The 20992-nt window shown below is 41.9% G+C and overlaps 1 protein-coding gene across 7 annotated transcripts in view; it reads right to left on the bottom strand.

The window, feature by feature from the left end:
* Window positions 1-20610, bottom strand: part of LOC126545641 (spermatogenesis-associated serine-rich protein 2-like) — a 50367-nt gene extending 29757 nt beyond the window's left edge. Inside the window, exons 1-9 of one of the 7 annotated variants that reach the window (XM_055061534.1) lie at window positions 20163-20610; window positions 16344-16423; window positions 15881-15989; window positions 13737-13789; window positions 12287-12461; window positions 10523-10676; window positions 9871-9998; window positions 3584-3601; window positions 3362-3491 (exon numbers count right to left, since the gene is read on the bottom strand). In XM_055061534.1, coding sequence (XP_054917509.1) covers window positions 3362-3491; window positions 3584-3601; window positions 9871-9998; window positions 10523-10676; window positions 12287-12461; window positions 13737-13789; window positions 15881-15989; window positions 16344-16423; window positions 20163-20181 — 866 coding nt within the window. In that variant the 5' untranslated portion in view covers window positions 20182-20610. The remainder of the gene's footprint in view (window positions 1-3361; window positions 3492-3583; window positions 3602-9870; window positions 9999-10522; window positions 10677-12286; window positions 12462-13736; window positions 13790-15880; window positions 15990-16343; window positions 16424-20162) is intronic. The other 6 variants (XM_055061535.2, XM_055061536.2, XM_055061537.2 and 3 more) reach the window with 6 other exon arrangements.
* Between the last annotated feature and the right edge of the window lie 382 nt (window positions 20611-20992).

The raw sequence follows: 20992 nt of genomic DNA, 5'->3' as shown, positions 1-20992 counted from the left end.
GGTAGAACAAACTAAGGCTGAAATATGGTTCGTTATATCCGAAAGTCTGTTGCACGCGGGTCCGTTGTAATGAGCGTAGACTGTATATTATTTTGCCGTGCACCAAGTTTGGTCGTGCTTCCGTGCAACCGTGCTTCAGAACTTCGGATGCACCCTCCTTTTACAGTAACTGGGTTTGAAGTGTTCGTTTTAAAGTACAGTGCTTTTCAAAATGTTCATTATATCTGGACGCAGTTTCAATAGGCAGGGTCGGAAAATCGTAAGTGCTGTGAAATGTGGTCATTCTAACTGACAGGTCGTTATATCTGGGATTGTTATAAGTGGTTTCGACTGTAATGCCTCGAATAAAAAATATACAATGTGCCAGGTGATTTACCCATCGACACTGCAATAAGTTCCATATGACACTTTCCTTTCCTGTATACAGTCAAACCTCGATATAATGAAGTTGTACTAGCGAAAAACTTTGTTAAATCATGAATGTTGTTAATTCTAGGTTTTAAAGTTTGAGCAGTAAAAGCAGCATGAATTCCCAAAGCATTCCTGGTGGATAGTCTCTTGTCAGTAAGCACTTATAAACAAATTGCAAGAAAGTCGGGCCATAACAGTGCAGCTCTGAGCACCAGCAAATGAGGTGCAGATAGTGCTGACAACAATGCATAGACATGGCTCACAGCATCCGAGATCTGCGCGAATTGCATCGCACAGCGCCGTAAATTTTGGGCACGACAACTGACTATGCCTAGCACACACAGCCATCATCAGATGGCACCCACAAATGGGTGGAGTGATGGCATCCACGAGACTACACGAGGTAAGGTTCGTCGTTTTATTGGTGTCGGGCATGCTCAGGAAAACTGAAAGGTCTCATTCGACCACGAACTTGCTGTGACAATGCGAGTGAACGCTTCGCACAGTGTCTAGGAAACTTGATTATGCGACCACCAACGCCAGACGTGTGCAACACAATGCATATCAAAGCACCAACCATCTCAGCTCGGCCTTTGCACTTGCTGCGGATTACTTCCACGATACGGCATGTGGCAGTGTGAGGAGGAGACATATACGCGATGGGAGAGAGGGCAGATAGGCACACCTTCCCCTCTTGCTAAATTTGCCCTTTTGACAGGGGTATCAGATGGAAACTTTTAGTGAAATTTGCTGCAGAATGTACTTGCAGGTGAGTCTGTTCGTCACTCACTTCACTGCATCAAAATGTATACCCTCGATAGCAGTGCTTGCAAAATAAAAGGCTAAGTGCGGGGTCAGCCCTAATTATGAAAACTTTGTTGGGTGTGTGTTTTCAAATGTCATAATCATCCCTGTTCATAAGAACTGCCATGCTTCTGACAACAAACAGTACCTTGTTTTTTAGGTGCTAATGCTTCACCAATTTCTGCACTTCTAAATGAGCAAAATATCCCTTGGGTGTTACATGCAATGCTATCTTGTCTTCGCTTGTGACGATTGATTGTGTTAACATTATTTTGTAAATATTGTCCAGAATAACAAGTATATAATGTGCCAGCCAATTTACTTATCGACACTGCCATCAATTTGAAATGACACTTAAATGACACTTTCTTTTCCCGTATAGCAGCGAACTACTAAAGTGACAATCACTGTGGACTTGGAAAGAGTCACTAAATCTGCCTGTATTTTGTTTTTGTGGTGCAGAATTAGTCATATTCACGAAGTTTAAAGTTGTGGTACATAATTAGCACATTACGCAATGTGATAAATTAAGCAATGAAAGAATATTTTACTTTGCTCACAGGCTGCATTCGTACAGCACGGCAACAAATTCATCTGCTTCGCCTACAATTCCTTATGCTAGAACAGTATACAGTAAAACCTCATTAAACCGTACCCGCTTAAACAGTAGTTTCGTTTTAAAATTAGTAAAGTCAAATCCCCGACTCAGCGGCCATTGAACATAATGTGTTTTGTATCTGCATAAACCGTACCAGCTTATTGCGTACGCATCGGTTAAAACGTAGCATTTCCCCTTTTCGACGCGCAAACACGGCGGTGTGTCGTCTCCATCGGGTGGTCCGGCAGAACAACAAGCCTCAGAGATCGGAACAACGGCCTCCAAGCGCCCTGTGCATTTGCGCGTGAAGCCACATCAACATCATTTCGGCGCCGTGCCAGAGAGCGTTGTGGTGTCGTGCAAGTGAGGACTCGTGTCATGCCGAAGCTCGGATAAAAAAAAACGCCGGGTGCTCAGCATAGAAGAAAAATTAGAAATCGTTCTTGCTGTCGAACGTGACACGAAGTCGGTGCTAGCACGCGACAGGGATCTGTTGTTGACTACGGTGTGTGGCATTTGGAAGGCGAAGAAGCTGCTGCATCCGCTAAGAGATGTCGGCTACAAGGTTCGATTTTTCGCCATCGTTGCCTCTGTTGTTGCCGAAGTGCCGACTAGCGCAGTGATGAGGACAAAGCGACAGCACGGGCGATTCAGGCCTGACAGTGGCAGAAGCTGCGCATTATGTCAGCTTCATGAGTGCAATCGTCGCGATGAGAACAGCACCCGGCAATGAAAAAGGCACCCCGAGACTTCTGCAGCACTAGCGCGCGCGTGCATGCAGAATACGTAAAGCAAACGAGGGATCTGCCATGCGAGTGTTTTGCCGAGAAGAGGGGCTGGCTAAAAAGCTGGCACGCAGCTTCAGTAAGTTTGAGGCTGCTGTCGTTGTACTAGGCCGCCGCGGCATGAAATGAAAATATGACTTTTGTCGCGCGGAGTGAATAAATACTGCATGTTTTTTTCCCCTTTCATCGCACTCTCTCCGTGTTCCATTTTCGACAGGTAAGTGGGCGATCTCATGCTATTTTGGTTAAACAGTACTGCTGTTTAGTACGTACTTTTTCCGAGCTCTGGTCAACTACGATTTAACAAGGTTTCACTGTACTAGCACTTTACCATTAATTTTTAAAAATCTGCACGGTGGCATCTGCATAACGTCATTACTTCTACATGAGTGCAGGCTTAATGAAACCAGAGTTGACATGCCCCCTGAACTTGTGGGAGGGGTAGTGAAGACATTCTTTAGAGATGACCAGGCTTGTTTTGTATAAGCACAACATTCGTAGCAAAATAGCATGAACAAATTCAAGCAAAGCACGGGGAAAAAAAAACTCACTGATTTGTGGAAATTAATCGACCCCGAATTCAACTGAGTGTTTTTGAGGCTCTTCAGACTTCTGTGCTTGAACAAAGCATGCAAGAAGTATGAATTCCCACAAGCAAGCTGATAGGCATCCACTACGATTGAGGATGAAGTGGATCAAGAAGACATTGCATAACACTCATGTAGAAACATGCAGAGGGGTATAATCAAAACGAGAAGCTTACGCTTTTTGAACTTCCAAGAAAGCAACTTTGATTGCTTTTTCAGCTTTTGTGAGTTGCTCTTCCAAAAGAACTTGCACCCTCTGAAGCGCTACTGTCTGGCGAGAAAGATCCTTTAATGATTTCTCAAGGCCTGCAATAAAGAACGTAGGCAATGGCCCTAGAGTTAGATTCCCGACCCATTCCTGAATACCCAAGAGAAGCACAAGCTCAAAAGCGTCCTACCGAGTCCATCCTGGATGGCTTGTGGCAAAAGCAAAGAAAGCAGCAATTAACCAACAATACGCAACAAAGCACACATAAACGAAGGCATTTGTTTTTTTAGCATGTTTGTAAACAAATGGTATGGTTGTTTTGCAGTCCAAGGAAAGCAGTTTCAACTTTGTGAAAATCTGCTTTCATATGAGCAGGAAAAATCACAGAAGGAGAAAGTCTCGACCAGGCTTCGAACTACAGGAGTTTCACAAAGCAATTATTTGTCTCAGAGCTCCTACACACTCAGATGACTCTAAAATCAGTAATTAATACAAAAAGAACCCTCAAATAAACTATGTCCAGTGCACATAAAGGGCTGATTAGCAAGCAAGTGCCCACTACAAAGAGCTTTTTTTTCTTCATGGAACTCCGACGAATGCCAAGAGAATTCGACATTCCAACGAGAATCATTACAATGCTGTCATGATTGACAATGTGTGATCCTGATCATTTAGCAAGGTGCCAGCTGAAGAGCTCTGTCAATGCTCTGCTCCCCTTGAAACTGCAGGAAATTTACACAGGCACTTTTGTCTCCTTTTGCAGACGCCAGACAAGAGTCCATTGTTGTAGATTGTTGTTGGTAGTAAAGAAAAAGTGAAGAGCTAAATATAACCTACGCAACTCTTAGAGATCTGTCAGGTGCCAGTGAGTGCTTCTCTGCCCAGACTATCATTTTTACACAATAAAACGAGCACTTTCAATACCCGTCAGGCAAGTGCATGACACGCCTAAGCATCCAATGAATCTATGCATTTTTACACTGCTATAACTGAAAAGGCATATTGACTCACCAAGTTGAATATATGTAACAAGGATGATCAGTACAATGCAATCCACTTAGCGCTTAGCAATGTAACACCATAGCCACTAAGCAGCCACGGTGGGTTTCAATCCAATTATAACAATGACGAAAAAGCAGGAAAACCTGTTGTAACCATATATAGTTACAGCCATGTTGTTTATACACACTTTCAGTATATGATGTAGCAAGCAATGCCCATCATTATTACCAATTTTACAAGTGGCAGCATCACGAGTGCATTAATTATCAGAGCTACACGACATATCTATTCATAGTTTAGAAGCACACAAATAATTTTAGCAGCCCCTTGAAATAAAATATCAATTCTTTCTAAAAACAGTTAACACTCATCAGCTCATGAACCGTTTATGCAAAGCATTCACCTATAGATGAATGTTATGTTGCAAGGTATGTAAAAGGAGGAGAGAAAGCTGGACAACTTGTTGAGCATTCATGGGAGATGAAGACAGCATGAACCGCACAACACAGAAAGAAGGAAAAGACGAGCATTGACAACTACTTGTTTCTGTTGTGGTCGCACAACATAAGAAAGCATCTAAAATTCACTGAGCACTGCACACACCATCATAAAATAATGTGGAGCACCTGAGTGGCAGCTGAAATGACACACACTGCACCTAGTAGAGGAGGGCTTTAGCTGTCGTCACAGATGTACTATGTGCACATCCTGTTGTGCTTGCAACTATGCTTTTATTCTCTCTTCCGCTAAACAAGTCAGTAATATCTCAGTCTAATACAGGATGCCACTCTTCCAGCTGCCATGCCACATGTGCATTTCAGTGGTGGACAAGGGGTGAGAAAAGCTGTGAAATCTTTCGACGAGTCTAAGGTATTGCCGAGATATTCAAAACAAGCATGAAAAAATGCATGGCTATACACAGAAGTATTCACATGCAATAACACGGGTCTAAACAGCAAAAGTGCTCTAACAGAAAGTAAGTATGATACAGTCGACTTCCGTTAATTCAATCTGACAGGGCCAATGAAACTGATCTAAAGCAGGTCAATTAAAAATAGAGACAGAAGAAATGTCCAAACACACCGCCGAATAATTTCACAGCACTTACCTTACTCTAGCACACCTTAAATATAATACTGTCACAAAAGTGTGCATAATCAAAGCGCATGCCGCAAATCACCCAAGTCAGCAAAGCAGCACGTCGGCCCGCAGCAGCTTCAACAGAGGGGAAGAGCACATATGCCACAGACAACCAACGCGATCAACGAAGACTAGAAGCTTCGACAAAGGTTACAATGTCGAGAGAGAGAGAGAGGAGAGAGGGCTCGCACCGAAGCACCCTTTTAGACCTCGACACAAGGCGAGCAGAGAGAAAGGAGGAGACGGCCCGAGCGTGCGCCAACAGGTGAGTCACCACTCTCCTCGAAGTTGTTTCAATGGCCACGGCGGAAAACGCAAGTCTAGAAGACTCCCACGCTTTGTTCATGCTATGGGAGCATGACTCTGTCACAAAGTTCGAGACACACCGGCAAAGGCGATAAAAACACCGTGCTGGAATCAGTGAGGGATCAGACCGCGCTGGTGAAGAGACGTGACGTGTAGACAGACAGTCTGCAGAAGAAGGGGATTCCTCGACAAGCTAGCCGATGAGTTCCTCGGGCATATGCTTTTCCGGAAGAAGTCCCTTCTTCAGGGTATCTGCCTAGTTGATATTTCCAAATTCCCTGAGTTTTCCAGGTTTTCCCTGAGCACCTTTGCAAAATTCCCTGAATGAGCCATAACTTCGTTTTATGTCAAGACAGGTAGACACCATGTTGCCCAATGCTGTCACTCCCTAGTAGGCATGTTGAAACAAAAAAATGACCTAATCCAGTTTGAATAGTAAAGAGTAATATCTCCTTACTATTTTACTTAAAAAGAAAACAGAAGGAAGGTGTTAATAAAATGCACAGCGAAAAAAATTGTAACACCCATTGCAGATTGAGTCGAACATTTTCAAATATGAATGAAAAGGAGATGCATACATAAGTAAATGTTTCTGAATATGAGCTATTTCTATCCACTGATAGCAAGCTCATTGGTATAAGGCCTAAAATTTGTCACAACTAAGATTCTCTCTCAGCAGCTGGGAAGTTGACCTCAACTGTCCCGACACACTCTCAGCCCATACACAACATCTCAGTGTTGGATTTCACTGCTTTAGAGAATTTATTTGGTTTGGATGAGGGACGCCTGCATCTCCGCGTCAGCCAACACTTCGTTTTCTGAGCTCAAGCTCCTTCAAAGATACGGCGTCACGCTTCCTTTCCCGTTAATTCCTCAGTGCATCGGTTCTTTCTATTCTCATCCTCCTCCTGCCACGCATTCACCCCATGGATCATTTGAAGCATTCTCTTGGTCAGTTGTACAGTCAACATGCGAATTTTCGGACTCCCTAGGGGCCGCGAAAACATCAGAAAAATCGGGCAGTCCTAAAAAGATGAATGCATGTCTTTAACTGCCCTTAAGGGCTAAAATTGCCACAGGCACGTCCGAAAAAGCTCTTAAGGCCTGCCAGTACACTTAAAAGGCATATTGGTGCTCGTACTGTGACAGAAGACGGAGGTGCACGCGTGTACAATTAAGGAATACGTACTGTATCCCGTGACAATTGCCCCTTCCCACGCTTGTTATGCTTCAACGCCTAACACTTCTGTACTGAGTCGAAGCTAACTTTCGGAGACTGGCATTACGCAACGCGTTGTGCTCTGCGAACTTCGAAGCCAATCGCGAGGACTACAAAGGTGGAGTCAGTGCCATTGCTGACAGCGGCGAATTCTTTCGACGAAAAAGACGGCATCTCACGTCAAGAAGCTTAATAGTGAACGTAGAAGCAGCTAGGCCTAACGTTGCCGCGGTGGTGGCTACGGCTGTGAGCGGATCTGCGTGCGAGAGTGCCGGTTTGAGGCGGCAAGATAATCAAAATGGCGGCGGTGGTGGCTTTGATTAATGCCATTTCAGACCTGCATTCAGGGCAATATACATTGACTACATGGAGTATGTGGTGGTGCCGCAAAGCCGTGCGAATTATCGGGCATGTCCGAAAAATCGGGCGTCTGGAAAATCGGTCGTTAACTGCTCTGGCAATACCTCGTGCCGATGACACGGCGTCAATGACGATTCATTGCGATTCCTCTGTTACTGGAGCCAGCATTAACACGACTTTCGTTCCCTTTCAATAAAGTTACAGCTAATTTTCCCTGATAGAAGCACAAATTCCCTGAATTTTCCCCAAGTATTTCCAGACTATTCAAATTCCCTGAGAATTCCCAGTTTTCCCGGTTTTCCCAGTTGGTAGACACCGTGCTTCTTAGAGATTTGCCTCAATTTACGTTGAGGATGTCTGGCTCAAGACCAGCACAGGTGAATACAAGTGGACACTTGATATGCCTATTCAAGTTTAAGTTCTTGCCGTTCATTATTTTCCAGAGTTTTGCTAACACCCATCTGCACTGCACTGTGACGTGCCTAGCTGAAGTCTGCATGTGTAACCACCTTATTTGAAGAATACATTTTGTTGAGTTTTGACAACTCTGGGCTCTGGCTCGGTCTTTGGACCACAACCGGCGTTCGCTGGCGCACCAGAAGGCCTCTTATCAATTGTCCGTGCTCTTGTGCAGTCATTTTTGGAAGCTGATAAGTCGACTTTGAAATTCAGCCTGGCGTTGGCGCCTCATTCATGGGGTGTATGACACATACACACTCAGTTTTTATGGGTTCATAGGAGAAAGCAATGTGCACCCAAATATAATGTGCACCTGATTTTATATATATAGTCTATACTCCTTGATTACGTGATGCCTCTATGACTGCTGGTATCTCTACTGAATCAAGTGCCTTTTCGTAATCTATGAAATCCATACAGAGAGGCTGATTGTACTCTGCGGATTTCTCGATTACCTGATTGATGACATGGATGTGATCCATTGTAGAGTATCCCTTCCTGAAACCTGCCTGATCCCTTGGTTGACGAAAGTCCAGTGTTGCCCTTATTTTATTGAAGATTATCTAGGTGAATATTTTATATAATACTGGGAGTAAGCTAATGGGCCTATAATTTTTCAATTCTTTAATCTCTCTCTTTTTGTGGATTAGTATAATGTTTGCATTCTTCCAGTTTTCTGTGACCCTTGCAGTCGATAGATACTTCATATAGGGAGGTGCCAGTTTTCCAAGCATTATGACTCCTACATCTTTGGTTAAATCGATTGTTATTTCATTTTCTCCTGTTGCTCTTTGCATACTTTTGCCATAACAGTATAACAACTCATGTTTAGTAGAAGGGGATGTTTCCATCATCTCTCTCCACAGTAATCCAGAAAGACAATCAGAAGAATAAATTTTTATAATCAAAAGGTTCAAATGTAAGAAAATGTTCCCATGTCATTATCACTATTGCACATGGGGGAGGGAGGGGGGGAGGAAGCAGAGACATTGTATGTACAGCTTTGCATTTTTACAAGGCAGTCATGCTTTGTTTTGAGCATGACACCTAGGATCTGTTGTCTATGGAAGCAGGGCAGAGCAAAGAACTAAAATAAATAAATAAATAAATAAATAAATAAATAAATAAATAAATAAATCAGTAATCCCACACACTTGCCAAATGTCTCATAATAAAAAGATTGTCAGAAAGAGACACCAGTCATGTGGTAATAGCTACAGCAAATACTGATGCACTTGCTAGAATAAGTTGCTATAATGCGAATGTCAAAAAGCAACAATAAACACACGAGGAGGCATAAAGGTGGTCTGGAATCCACAAAACTTCTGTGGTGTACAATCAATGCCGCCGTCTTGCAGTGCTATGTCAGGCAAACATGTTCACACAAGGCCATTATTCTCCGTCATTATTAAAAAAACTAGCGCAAAATAACAGGGACACAGACAGAGAAGACGACAGGACGAGCGCTCGTCCTGTCGTCTTCTCTGTCTGTGTCCCTGTTATTTTGCGCTAGTTTTTTGAATAATGATGACACACCAACTAGCCCAGCTTTCTGCCTTGATCACTTAGTATTCTCCGGAGGCCTTGTAGAAACACCTGCCACACATACCTTAAACTGCAGTTGCACGTCCGAGTTAGAAAAGAATGAATTGACGTACTGTCCAACCATAGAGAAATACACACAAATGTGGACATTACATATTGCTAAGTGTGTGCTTCTTTCTGCTGCTTTTCTCACAATTATAGTATGTGTGCAGTGCTCAGCAAGTTTGAACTTGGGCAAAAGCAAATACATTCAGATTCTGTCGGGAGTTAATTTGAGTAGGTTGAGGCATTACTCCCGCCTTTTCCATTTCTTTTTTTCTTTGTTAATATCAGTCTGAAACATATTCAAACAGCAGAAATGTAACAAATGATGCTGAATTATTGATGCATATTGTGGAACCTCAGCCTACTGCATCATGAATGCCAGTAATATTGGTTTTACTTACATGTTTTTTTAGGAAGGGTGCTATTGCTGCTGCTGGAAGGAAGAGAACTTGCTTCATTATTGTCCGCGCATTTGATATCAGGGCTACTTTTAGAGCGCCCACTGCTATGTGAATGCATTGGTCTGCTGCTGAAAAAAAAACCGCGCAGAAATCCTGAATCTGCCGTTTTCAAATATGTTTGCAATCATCAAATGCATAAACCAAAAGTGAATGCATGAATTAAGGGAAAATGAGACATCCACCTCCATTACACACACTCCATTAGGTGGATGTCTCATTTTCCCTTAATTCATTACTTCTCTCCACCCTGCGGGTTTCCGCAGAACGATTACGTCAAAAGTGAATGCACTGCAAATAGACCTAATGTACTCAAAGAAAAAAAAAAAAAGAAAATGCATTTAAGGACTTGATACACCCAGCATGTAATTTGTCAAATAAATCTATTATACACAAGACTTCCTGCAACTATGTGGCACACATACTGTTACAGCATTTTTCTAAACCAATGCTTTCTCAGACTCCTCAACCTAATCTGATAATTACAGGTTTCTAAAGCCGAACAAACTGCACAAAAATTCGGACCTAAAACTTATACGAACTAAGAAAACAATCTGCTGCAAACAAAAACGAGGGACACCAGCAGCAAACACACCTGTTTTTGTTTTCAAACTCAGCGAATTCCTCTGGTTTATCGTCATCTTCCTGCGAGGGCTCCTCAGGAGGTGGGTCATCACCCCAGCCATAGGACACCTCGGGATACTTTTCAAGTTCACTACCATTCTGCTTGTAAGAGCTCACGGGTGCATCTGGAATAAAGGAAATGTAATAATCAGAGTTTGTATGGAACAACTGACAAAAAATTCAAGAACAATTTAAAGATGCTGAAGATCAAAATTCGAGGAGGAAACTGAATAGTGAAATCTTCCTCTCAGCTGCAATTTCCCAGCTATGCCGCTGTTGAGTTGGACAGACACTCCACGCTCTTTAGGTTGCTTTTTTTCTCATTGTAATGATGTCAATCACCTTCTGGCATGATGATTATTAGTGTCCAAGTCCGGCCAAAGATACTTGTCATGTTAAAGCCAAATGGCTGAAGCACACTTTTTACCTGGCATTTCTAGAGACTAGGGCTCGAAAATCGAGCCGCGATAGCTGCGATATGAACCAACTAGCAAAACAACAAAATGGTGGCACGGTTTGGTTGCTTGATCTGGCTTTGTCTAGCTCAACGACTGCAACAGTGATTTAAACAAGCCTGTCATTGGTGGTTGCAGATATGCAACATTGCAATTGTTTAGCAACACTCTCAAAAGAAAATATCTAGGATTGTTTCCCGATAAAGAGTGTCCGTGGCTCAGTGCTATACGAAGCTCATTATTTTCAGTGTTCAAAAGTTGCCCCAACAAGTTTATTTGAGGAGCACATTTGATCTCAAGGAGTTTTTAAGAGACATTGAATATATTCTTCTAAATTAAAGGGTTTTCAAAGCTTTCAAGCAGTCATACAAACCATGAGTATGCCACCATTTCATGCACTAAAAGGAAGTTTAACACAAAATCCAGCACTAACTTGTCCATTTATGCAACAACAACCATGTCTTAGAAGCACCTTCATTGTCTGTTCTGTGCTGTACAGAACAAAGTTAGCTCACAAAAGGAGGAGTGAATTTTTATAATATTAGGTAAACAATTGTCAAAAGTGCATTTTAAGTCTAGAACATTACTAACGAATCAAGCTCGCAGTGTTAGTGGCCATCTCATGCAAGTATAGGCTAACTAGTGTACCTTGACTGGGCTGTATTACTAAAAACTAATGAACAAAGAGACCTTAGAATCAAAGCCTTGTACATCTGCAAATAATACAGAACAACGAAAGAAATGAAAACACATGCAGACTACTCTGACAGTGCACTTGATGACAATAACACACTATTCCTATTAAGCTGTTACCTTGAACAAAGTATCTTTCTCAGACAATGCAGCAAGTAATAATTCACCACTTTCTGTTTTAATATACCGAGACAAACACTTATTATAGATCATTCATGACCGATGGACATAAATATATGCTCCATGGAGAGCTGTTTTGTTTTTCTAACAATGAGTATTCCCCTCTACCCTCTAAGTATTTAGGTCAACAATCCATTTTCGATGAGGAATTACCATTACTACTTTATTAATGTACTACTACTTCATTAGCTTAGGATCATGGCGCAACCAAACGAGTTCTGTGAAAATTGACAAGGTGTAGAATTCATAAAAGGGAAAGATGGCATCGACCTGAATGCCAACTTCCAGAAGATATTTGTATTTTATACAACCATTGCTACACTCAACAGAAGTTTCAGTTTATTAGAGCTTGAATTGACGAGAGAGCACGGAGTGAAATGATTATGCAACCTCAGCTAGCTGCCTACCTGCAGGGGATGCAGAAGTAAGCTGTCCTTCCAGTTTCTCCTTGTCCTCCTCTAGTTTCCCCAAGGCCACGTCCTTACCATCGCCTCCAGCATTTGCCTCCTGGCTTTCCCCAACAGAGCCGGCAGCTGGTTCTTTCTTGGGCTTCTTCTTCCTCTTTCTGTTCTTGTTTGCCAGCTTGCAGAGAGAGAGAAATTCAATGTTTCAGTAGCTAGCATATGTTTATGTCTACTTTTAAGATTTACACCCTACTAGACATACTCTGTATATACATTTATTGTGCATTATACAATTTTAGGTTAATGTGCAGGATGGAGCTCAATATTGATGCAGCTGAATTGCAGATACATCCAATTTAAAAGAAATTGCAGAGCATTATATGATATAATGCTTATGTGCAGTGCCACTGAAAAATCCTTGTGCATCACTGATAATCTTCTATGACTGCAATAGGTCGAGAGCATTACCAATACATAAGTACCATGTGCAAGTGTCAGACTAGGAGGAACAAGAATGTTTGTGAATGGACATTTCAGAAAGTTGCACTTGCTCCACTGATGCTGACGGTGCCAGTATCTGAAATCACCCTATGTCAGTTTGAATACAAATCTCGGCTCACTGAAACGCACAATACATATGGCACGCACACATCATGTGTGCATGCTTAAACACACTCACAAAGAAAAAGAACAATGCTTTAAGCTTCACTTTGCTCTGCTAAAAATAAAATGACAGCTGTGGTACCACTGCTACACAACTTCTTAAAGATATTAGTCGTAGATATTTATTCTGTTTCCATTCAGAGCCAGTGCAATAAGCCCTGGCCAATAGTAACCCCCCCCTCCCCTCCACTTCATTTCTTTCTTAGAAGAGACCAAAGAAAGGGATGAGGCTAAAAGTAACATAGTGCATTACGGAAGCAAGAAAATGAGATGTCACCACACACAAGCTCAGCTTCAATTATTTGTATGAAGATTGTTGGAACTGAAAATTTGCATGAGAACTGCTGGAAGTAAATGGCTCCCAGCTGGATCAAAATGTTCAATCATATCTCGAAAATGTCCGTTACTGCTAAAAAATGATCTAGCTGGACAAAATTTCTGGTTCGATATTCTAGCTGGAACTCGAAATTTATTATGCAATCTTAAAAACAAGGGAACTGAAATTGTGCTAAAATTATGCCGTTATGAAAACAGTGTTCTAAAATCGAAATAAAATGATTTTGCATACTGCCCTGTACAGTGTTAGACCTAACTATAGACTAAATAAAGGTTTTTCCATACAAGACTGACATTCTTAAATTAGTTTTTGCACCAATACATGAACATGATGCATGAGAAAAAATATACATATGGCAGTCACAATGTTAAATTTGCGACAGTACAAATCATGGCAGGGCTTTCCAACCATTACACATTGAGAGACCACACAAGATCAACTTGAATTTATTACCTTGACTTTGCTTCCTGCGCAGTTCCATTCCCGCAAAGCCTCTTCAGGTCCATCTTGCAGAAAGATTCAAGATGTTAGTGCAATTTAATGTAAAATTATAAATATCTGTTTAATCTACACACTCAATGCAATGACAGGAATAAAGGATACTTCAATTGATTTGGCCTACACTATTTCTGTGGCCTCTAGCATTTGCTTACTCATCTAGGCATTGTGTCAAGGCATCAGCTCACCCACTGCTAAAGTAGCGGTCAAAGTGCACTGCCAAATAAATGCAGTGTAAAATGTCAAGAATGCAGAATCTGTCATGCTCTCGTGAGAAGTGTTGTGACCATGACAATGATGCCATGAACAAGCTGAGCAGACTTCGTAACAAGTGTGTGCAGCTTCTGCTGCGTAACACTGATGCTCTGCTGTTATCGGGCACTGCAGTGCTGCAACATCGGGAGAGCAAAATGTGGATTCAGGGCAGCAAAAAGTTTGAGTGAAGAGTAACTACTTTTATTATACAGGGGAATGCCAAAAAACAAGAAAACTAGGAGAAGCCATAGACAAAGAAACAGGAAGGGTGCTGGATTAACAATTACTTTATTTTGTAGAAATGACGTTCCCCAAGACCAAACAAAGCATGCGTGACCACACTGCAAGTTGCTTCAAAGTAATCACCTTGACTGCACATGACAATGTTTATAAACTGAGGCCCTTTGCTCACTACACTGAAGTGATTTACAGGCCTGTAGTGCATGCTGCTTGGTCTTAGGGGATGTCATTTCTACAGAATAAAGCCAGTTGTTAGTGCAGCACCCTTCCTGCTCCTTTGTGTCTTCGTTATGGTTTTTCACGGTTTCCTACCTGCATGCTGGCATTTCCCTACATAACAGCACCACTGGTGCAGCACCACTGGTGGTGCTGTCCACTAAATCACAGGTGGTGCCATTAAATGGCTGCCCAGTGCCTGCAGTCTGCTGTGATAGTGAAGCCATGCCCTGCTCACATAGAGGTGGAAGCGCAAGCACGACATTGTCACAAATAGAAGCTCGTAATGAAGGAGAAACTGTGCATTTCCATATAATGCACATATATATGTAATAACTCTTAACAATGCATCCATATTGACACGTGTACTTGTCTTTATCGGGCAACACGATTCACCGCCTAACAAATGTTATCGCACAGCGCAGGATGCACCTGCATGTATCGGAAGTTTCTGGAATGTTATTGATGGTTCCATCCGCTGTCTGTGACCAAACCTTGTGTAATCTGATTGCATGTGTGCACAACGCGAATAATGTAGAACTTTGTGGAAGGCACGCAGGTCCCAGCGATTACTCTAGAACATTCGACGACTGATGTATAAAAGCCGACATGCTTGACCTGCTCATCAGATGTTCGACGATCGCCGAGTGTATTCGCCACTATCGTTCTTTGAGTGTAGCCTGCCTTTGAGGGCACAAGTTCGCCCAATAAAACGCTAGTTTCGTTAATCAGTTTTGCTGCCTTCTTCACCTTCACTACTGCGTGACAATATGCTGTTAACAGTTGTGAACTCTGTACACATTCTCAACTCATATGCATGTGCCTTCATGGCCTAGTTTGTCTGTGGATTGTTTTTCCTCCCTTTAGCCTCTTTAATGACCTAAGCAATTTGCCCAATTAAAGACAAGTTAATGGAAAGAAACAGAATAAAGCAGCATGTAATGTTTGCAATTGTTAAGAAGTATGCACTTTGCTGTTAATCATTCTCAGCTTTGTACAGCTTTAAACTGACTTAAAACACAACGTTGTCATGACTTCTTATCGGTGACTCCAGCGCTCATTTCTTTCTACACACTATGGTCCTCGTTGAAGCCCACTTTAGTGACTTTAGATAGTCAGTGAAGTGCGCCAACCGGTGATTGCAAAAGGCCATTTGCCAGTCAATTACTGGTCAGATACCACACTTTTTATCTGACTACTAGGTTATGGTAACTTCAGAAGCACCAACTAAATTTACCACTTCACAAAACTTCTTTTTATGCACAACATAACTAAAAGTCATGCTGAGCATGATACGAAGTTTTCTCGACAAGTCTACACTGGCTTTCTTTTCAACGAGATCAGTCTATGATAGCAAGTAAACACCTATATTGATGACAGATACCTACTTTCTGATATTGCAGTAATAGTAGCATTGACATCATAGTCGTAAGTCCTCAGAGCCATGCATATCTGGTCCTTGCTCATGCTTGGCACCACCTCCCTGACTTTGCTGAGCTGCAAGCGAAAAGATCCAGTCCTTAAGTGACATTCCCTAAATTGTAGAACAAGTGCATACAAACTGTGCATTGCTGCATAGTGCAATGTGAATCAATGAGAGGTCAGTTCATTGGGTCATGCTGCACCATTTGCAAGCAATTAGTAAAATACCAAGGCACCTTCAGTGCTAACAGTCAGGATGGGCACCAGTCACCAGTCATAGCACCAGTCAAGGCAACCATCCACACAAAACAGGCAGAATACACTGTACGGCACTGTGGCCCACATTTCATCTAAAACATGTATCTGTTTACATACATTTCCTGTCGTTTAAAATCAGCAGTGGACATAACTACAATTAATTGCACTTGCCTTCTCTTTGAGGTCTTCGGGACCATGTTGTTCACCATCAGCCAGAGCAACATTGTTGTGCGTGTCATAAATTGAGCGCACTGCAATTGCAGAGAAAAGCAAAAAAAGCAATAATGTGAAACTTACGCAGCTGCAGTCATCAAATTCCAAGGGGATGTGCCCACACAAGCAAAAATCTTATGTTGGACGATCATTTTCAACAAACAATGCAACATTTTCAAGGAACAACAAAGGTGGAGCAAGGTTTATGAGAAGTAATATACATGTGAGCAATCAAAGAAGGACTTGCAATAGAGAAAATAATAATGTGTAAATTAGCGTCCAATGAATATGAGTGAAAAGTACAAACACTTCCTTCTTGACTTGCTGAACAGATTATATACAAGACCCTCCTAACCCAAGGCTATGGCAAGTTCTTAGAAAGAGTTCGACCATACTCAAGTTGTTTCACTTTTTATATAAAGAAGTAATCTACACAAGCTGTCATTATCCAAGACAAGAGGTGTCAAGACATTTTTGAAGTTTCAAGCAGCTGTGACCCCGAAGATTCTAGAGCCATGCAATGCACATCAGTGCCCAATGGCCTGCACAGAGACAAATTCACCGGCACATTTCTACTTCAAGGAGTGGACATGTTTGAAACTGCACCACATATTCCTTGAATGTAAAAGGATAATGAGTAGCAAGTATGAAGGTTTCGGAAGCACTGGGAAAATATTTTGATACTAAACTGAAGTAAATTATATGAGCAGGCCAGTTGGCTAGTTATTGACACAAATTCACAGTTCAGAAACAAGATCACAATGGGATAAATGTTAATGAGGACAAGCACCGACTTCTGTGAAACTGCATCACTGATACTAAAGTTGGCCTCGAACTGCCAAACCTGGTGTCAACAACATTATCGTAATTTCATGATGCAGAGCAAGATTTGCTGACATTGTGTAGCAATAAGGATAGGTATCATAACGTTGCTCATAAAAAAATTAGAAATGTGCCTTGCATGTTTCTTCAAGCTACACTCGTGTGTGGCAGCCAGTGTGATTGCAGGAATGAAGTAAGCCACTGTTTTATGACATGACACATCCACCTAATGGGTACCAAAACCGAAACTGGTTAGTATAAACAAGTATTACAGTCAGTAAATTACTTAGCATACTCTGATGCTTCACAGTATCTCCTTAGAGGGTTTAGAGGCATTGGATGTTCATTTAATGCAAAGAATGACAGCCACAGAGTGTAATGTCAGTACTCCTTTAAAGGAGTACTGACATGACATTTTTGACTATTCATTTCTTGCACTGAAATGCAGGTCTGGCACTTTCAGACTCTAGGAAATATAAAGGAATACCTCAAGGCAACTTTCATAATTTAATATAATAGCCATTCTAGAGCCAGTTTGGGTTTCATTTCCAGGGCGGTTACTGACATGCAGTGCAGAAGATGGGGAAACAGAAGGAAGGCGCGAGATGGAAATTCAAGATGAGCAAAACAAGAACAAGGTGAAAGCAAGAGCCAACATTTCGACAAGTGGACTTGTCGATGGTTACACGCGTGCAGGACATTGCAACTTTCTGTCACTCTATCTGGCATGTTCAGCCATCTGCTATGCTGTTACACAGGACCTTACAACGAGTAGCAGCATAGGAGGTGACTGAGCAAACCAGAAAGACTGCCAAACCTCACTATGTCCTGCTCCCATGTGACTACCTTCTGCATCATGACATAGCGACACAGTAACCTCCTGGGAAACGAAACCAAAACAGGCTGTAGAAAAGCTATCATGTTAAATTATTAAGGGTACTCTGAAGCTTGCAAGTATTTTTTTCTAGCGTTTAGAGGTGTAGGACCTTCATTTCATGCAAAAAAAAAAAAAAAAAGGAAGTATCATGCTAGTCCTCCTTTAAAGGACAAGGGCAAGTGCGCATAGTCACTGATAATATACGAAGTAAAAAATTGCCCAACTTAGCTTATCTCACCGTTTCAAATACTTGGAACCTGCGAAAATAAAATCTTGAAACTTCTAAATTCTCTACGCACCTACTCAAAATCTGCAATCAAAGCACTACCTCCATAGTCAACAATAAGTAACAAACAGAAAAAGCTTCATAAGTGGTCATCTTCATTGCATTTAGTTCTCCATAAATGGGCATCGAGTATGTTCAGGTGTTCAATAATTTCATTAAAAAATAACACTTGCTCATCTGCAAGGCTGAAAACTAAAGGTAATCCAGCACTCACTCAAGAGAAATCTTGAATGAGTGCTAGAAAAATAATTACAACAAAAATAATTTCCGAGTAATTATTTTCATCATTCAGGCACTGGCTCAAGCAGTAGTATGTTAACTTTATTACCAGGGTTAGCTAGCCAGCAAAGAGAAACTCAAATGTCATTGTACTTAGTGCTCGAACCTGTTCATTCTATACGACAAACCTGCACGTTTTCTTTTTATATAAAAAAGAAGCTACAACACACACATTTTTATCACCATTTAAGCAATTATATTACAATGCATACGCAGCTCTTTTCATTCACGTTTATGCTTTGTCCAAAAGCGCGCAAAAATACCGCCTTACTAAATTTTATTGCGCTGTGAGAACTTGTACTGAGAGATAGCCCATCTATGCAGAATCCATGCTAACCAACTAACCAGGCAATAGAACAAAACATTTAAAAAAAAGAAGGAAAAAGGGCACTGAACTATCCCTGAACTACAAAATGATAGAAGCTCACAGGTTATTATAACTAAACGATTTTCCATAAATATAATAGGGGGGGGACACAAATATATGCAGGCAATGCAACGTTCCCCGCGACGACAGCTTCGGCACCCTCCGCAACTTATTTGGAAAACACCTTCACGTCAACACCACGCATGAAGTGTAATATGCTCTCACAGAAGTTAAACTCGACAGCAAGTTCGCTCATGCGGTTCACAATAACTGCCCCGCTTTTAAATGTTAAATAAACGGGCAGGCACTTGTGGATAAGGGACGCGTCACACACACAGAGGGAAGGCGGCTACGTGAATTAAATAATGCAGTGAATCTTTTTCTGCGTTTTCGTACAACAAAGCAAATCCTAATTTTCCGTTAACACCCCTTCCGTTTCTAGCCTTTAGTTAAAATTCACGCGGCATGATCTGATACACAAAAGTAAGGTTGCAGCTTTCCTCAGCTTTCTTGGCAAAGGGCGGTAGGCGGTGACCACCAAACCGATGCGCACGGCTATGTTAACCAAAGCGCGGAAAGCCGAGGATCAAGTGCAGAAACAGGTTGCTTAGACATCACTAAAACAAACAGTTCTAAATGATCGATCGCCCAAAATACGATAATCGGGGTTGCAAATGAAGAAATCGCGCTAATTATTTTTATTTGTTACATCAAAAGAGTCAGAACGGCTACACTGGTGAAAGTAGATAATTGAAAGTTCCAGAGCAGCGCCAAGCGCGCTCACCTTCTGTGATTGCTTCGCACATGAGGTCAACGCCCACACTACAACGTAAACTCCACGAAACCGAAACCTTGAAGTCCAACAACGCCAGGCTTCTACGTTGCAACCCCACTAATGCACAGCGCGCAGAACCGCGGCCTAACTTCGCACGTATCACCAGTGTGGCAAAGAAAAAGTGCACGAAATTTCCCTCGAAAAAACGTGGATCGAAGTTACTAGAATCCCTAGGCCTAGTCTTCACAATATCGGGATCAGAGTGGAATGCAAGATCGAAACAGATTTTCAATTACAGAAACGGGACAGGCAATCAACGTTTCGATAATGAGCTGCAACAGCAATCTGTGATGACGGCTTCATCGACTTACCTCCTATTTTTCTCGCCATAACATGCAGAACGTTCCTCGATCGTGAACAGCGTTCCTGACAGATAGACGGAACCGGAAGAATGCGCCTGTCTCCAGTGGCCAGCCGCCTTGCGGAGACGAAGAAAATGAAACTGAAACCGTAGCGCCAATGTCCAGCGTGGGTGAACCAACGCACTTTAAATAAAACAAAAAATAATAATAATAATAAATACAAATTAATCAAATAAAAAAAATAAGAAAAGCTTGCACTTTTTTAAGCTCATTTTGTCACCGAACATTAATTGTCACCTGTCTTCATGCGATTAACTATTTTTTTTAATGTGCACCCTTTATTTGTCTTCATCATCGTCATCTGTTTTACCATAGAGTTACCATAGAGGAAGAAAAATATATAGGACGGAGAATACCGCAACGCGATTGAAACCAAACTTGGTGGCCCAACTCATGATCACACGTCAAAACGCGCGGTTAATTTTAGTGTTCCCGCTCTGCTGGCCATAGAAGGAAGGAAAGAAACTTTATTTTTCAAAAAGAGAAGTAGGCGAACGTGGTCGGGCCCTTATAGTTCAGGGCTCCACCGGCGCGAGCGGCTCGCTGGGCTTGGTCCAAGTAAAGTGACCTAGTCCAGGAAAGCTACTTGGCTCTCCTTTTCCTCGTCCGCAAGCCACGCCTCCCACTGCTTATTTAACATGAGTGGATGTGCATTTATGTATGGGCTAGTAAAATGTGATAGCTTTTCCAGACAGTTCAATGTTATATGTTGTAGTATGGGTTTGTTAGAACACCATGGACAGACGTCCAGAAATCTAGTTGGGTTTATTTTACTGAGT

The sequence above is a fragment of the Dermacentor andersoni genome, chromosome 1 (assembly GCF_023375885.2).
Source record: "Dermacentor andersoni chromosome 1, qqDerAnde1_hic_scaffold, whole genome shotgun sequence".
In the NCBI taxonomy this organism is placed as follows: Eukaryota; Metazoa; Arthropoda; class Arachnida; order Ixodida; family Ixodidae; genus Dermacentor; species Dermacentor andersoni.
The sequence above is the reverse complement of the archived record's forward strand: the minus strand, read 5'-3'. Positions and strand labels throughout refer to the sequence as shown.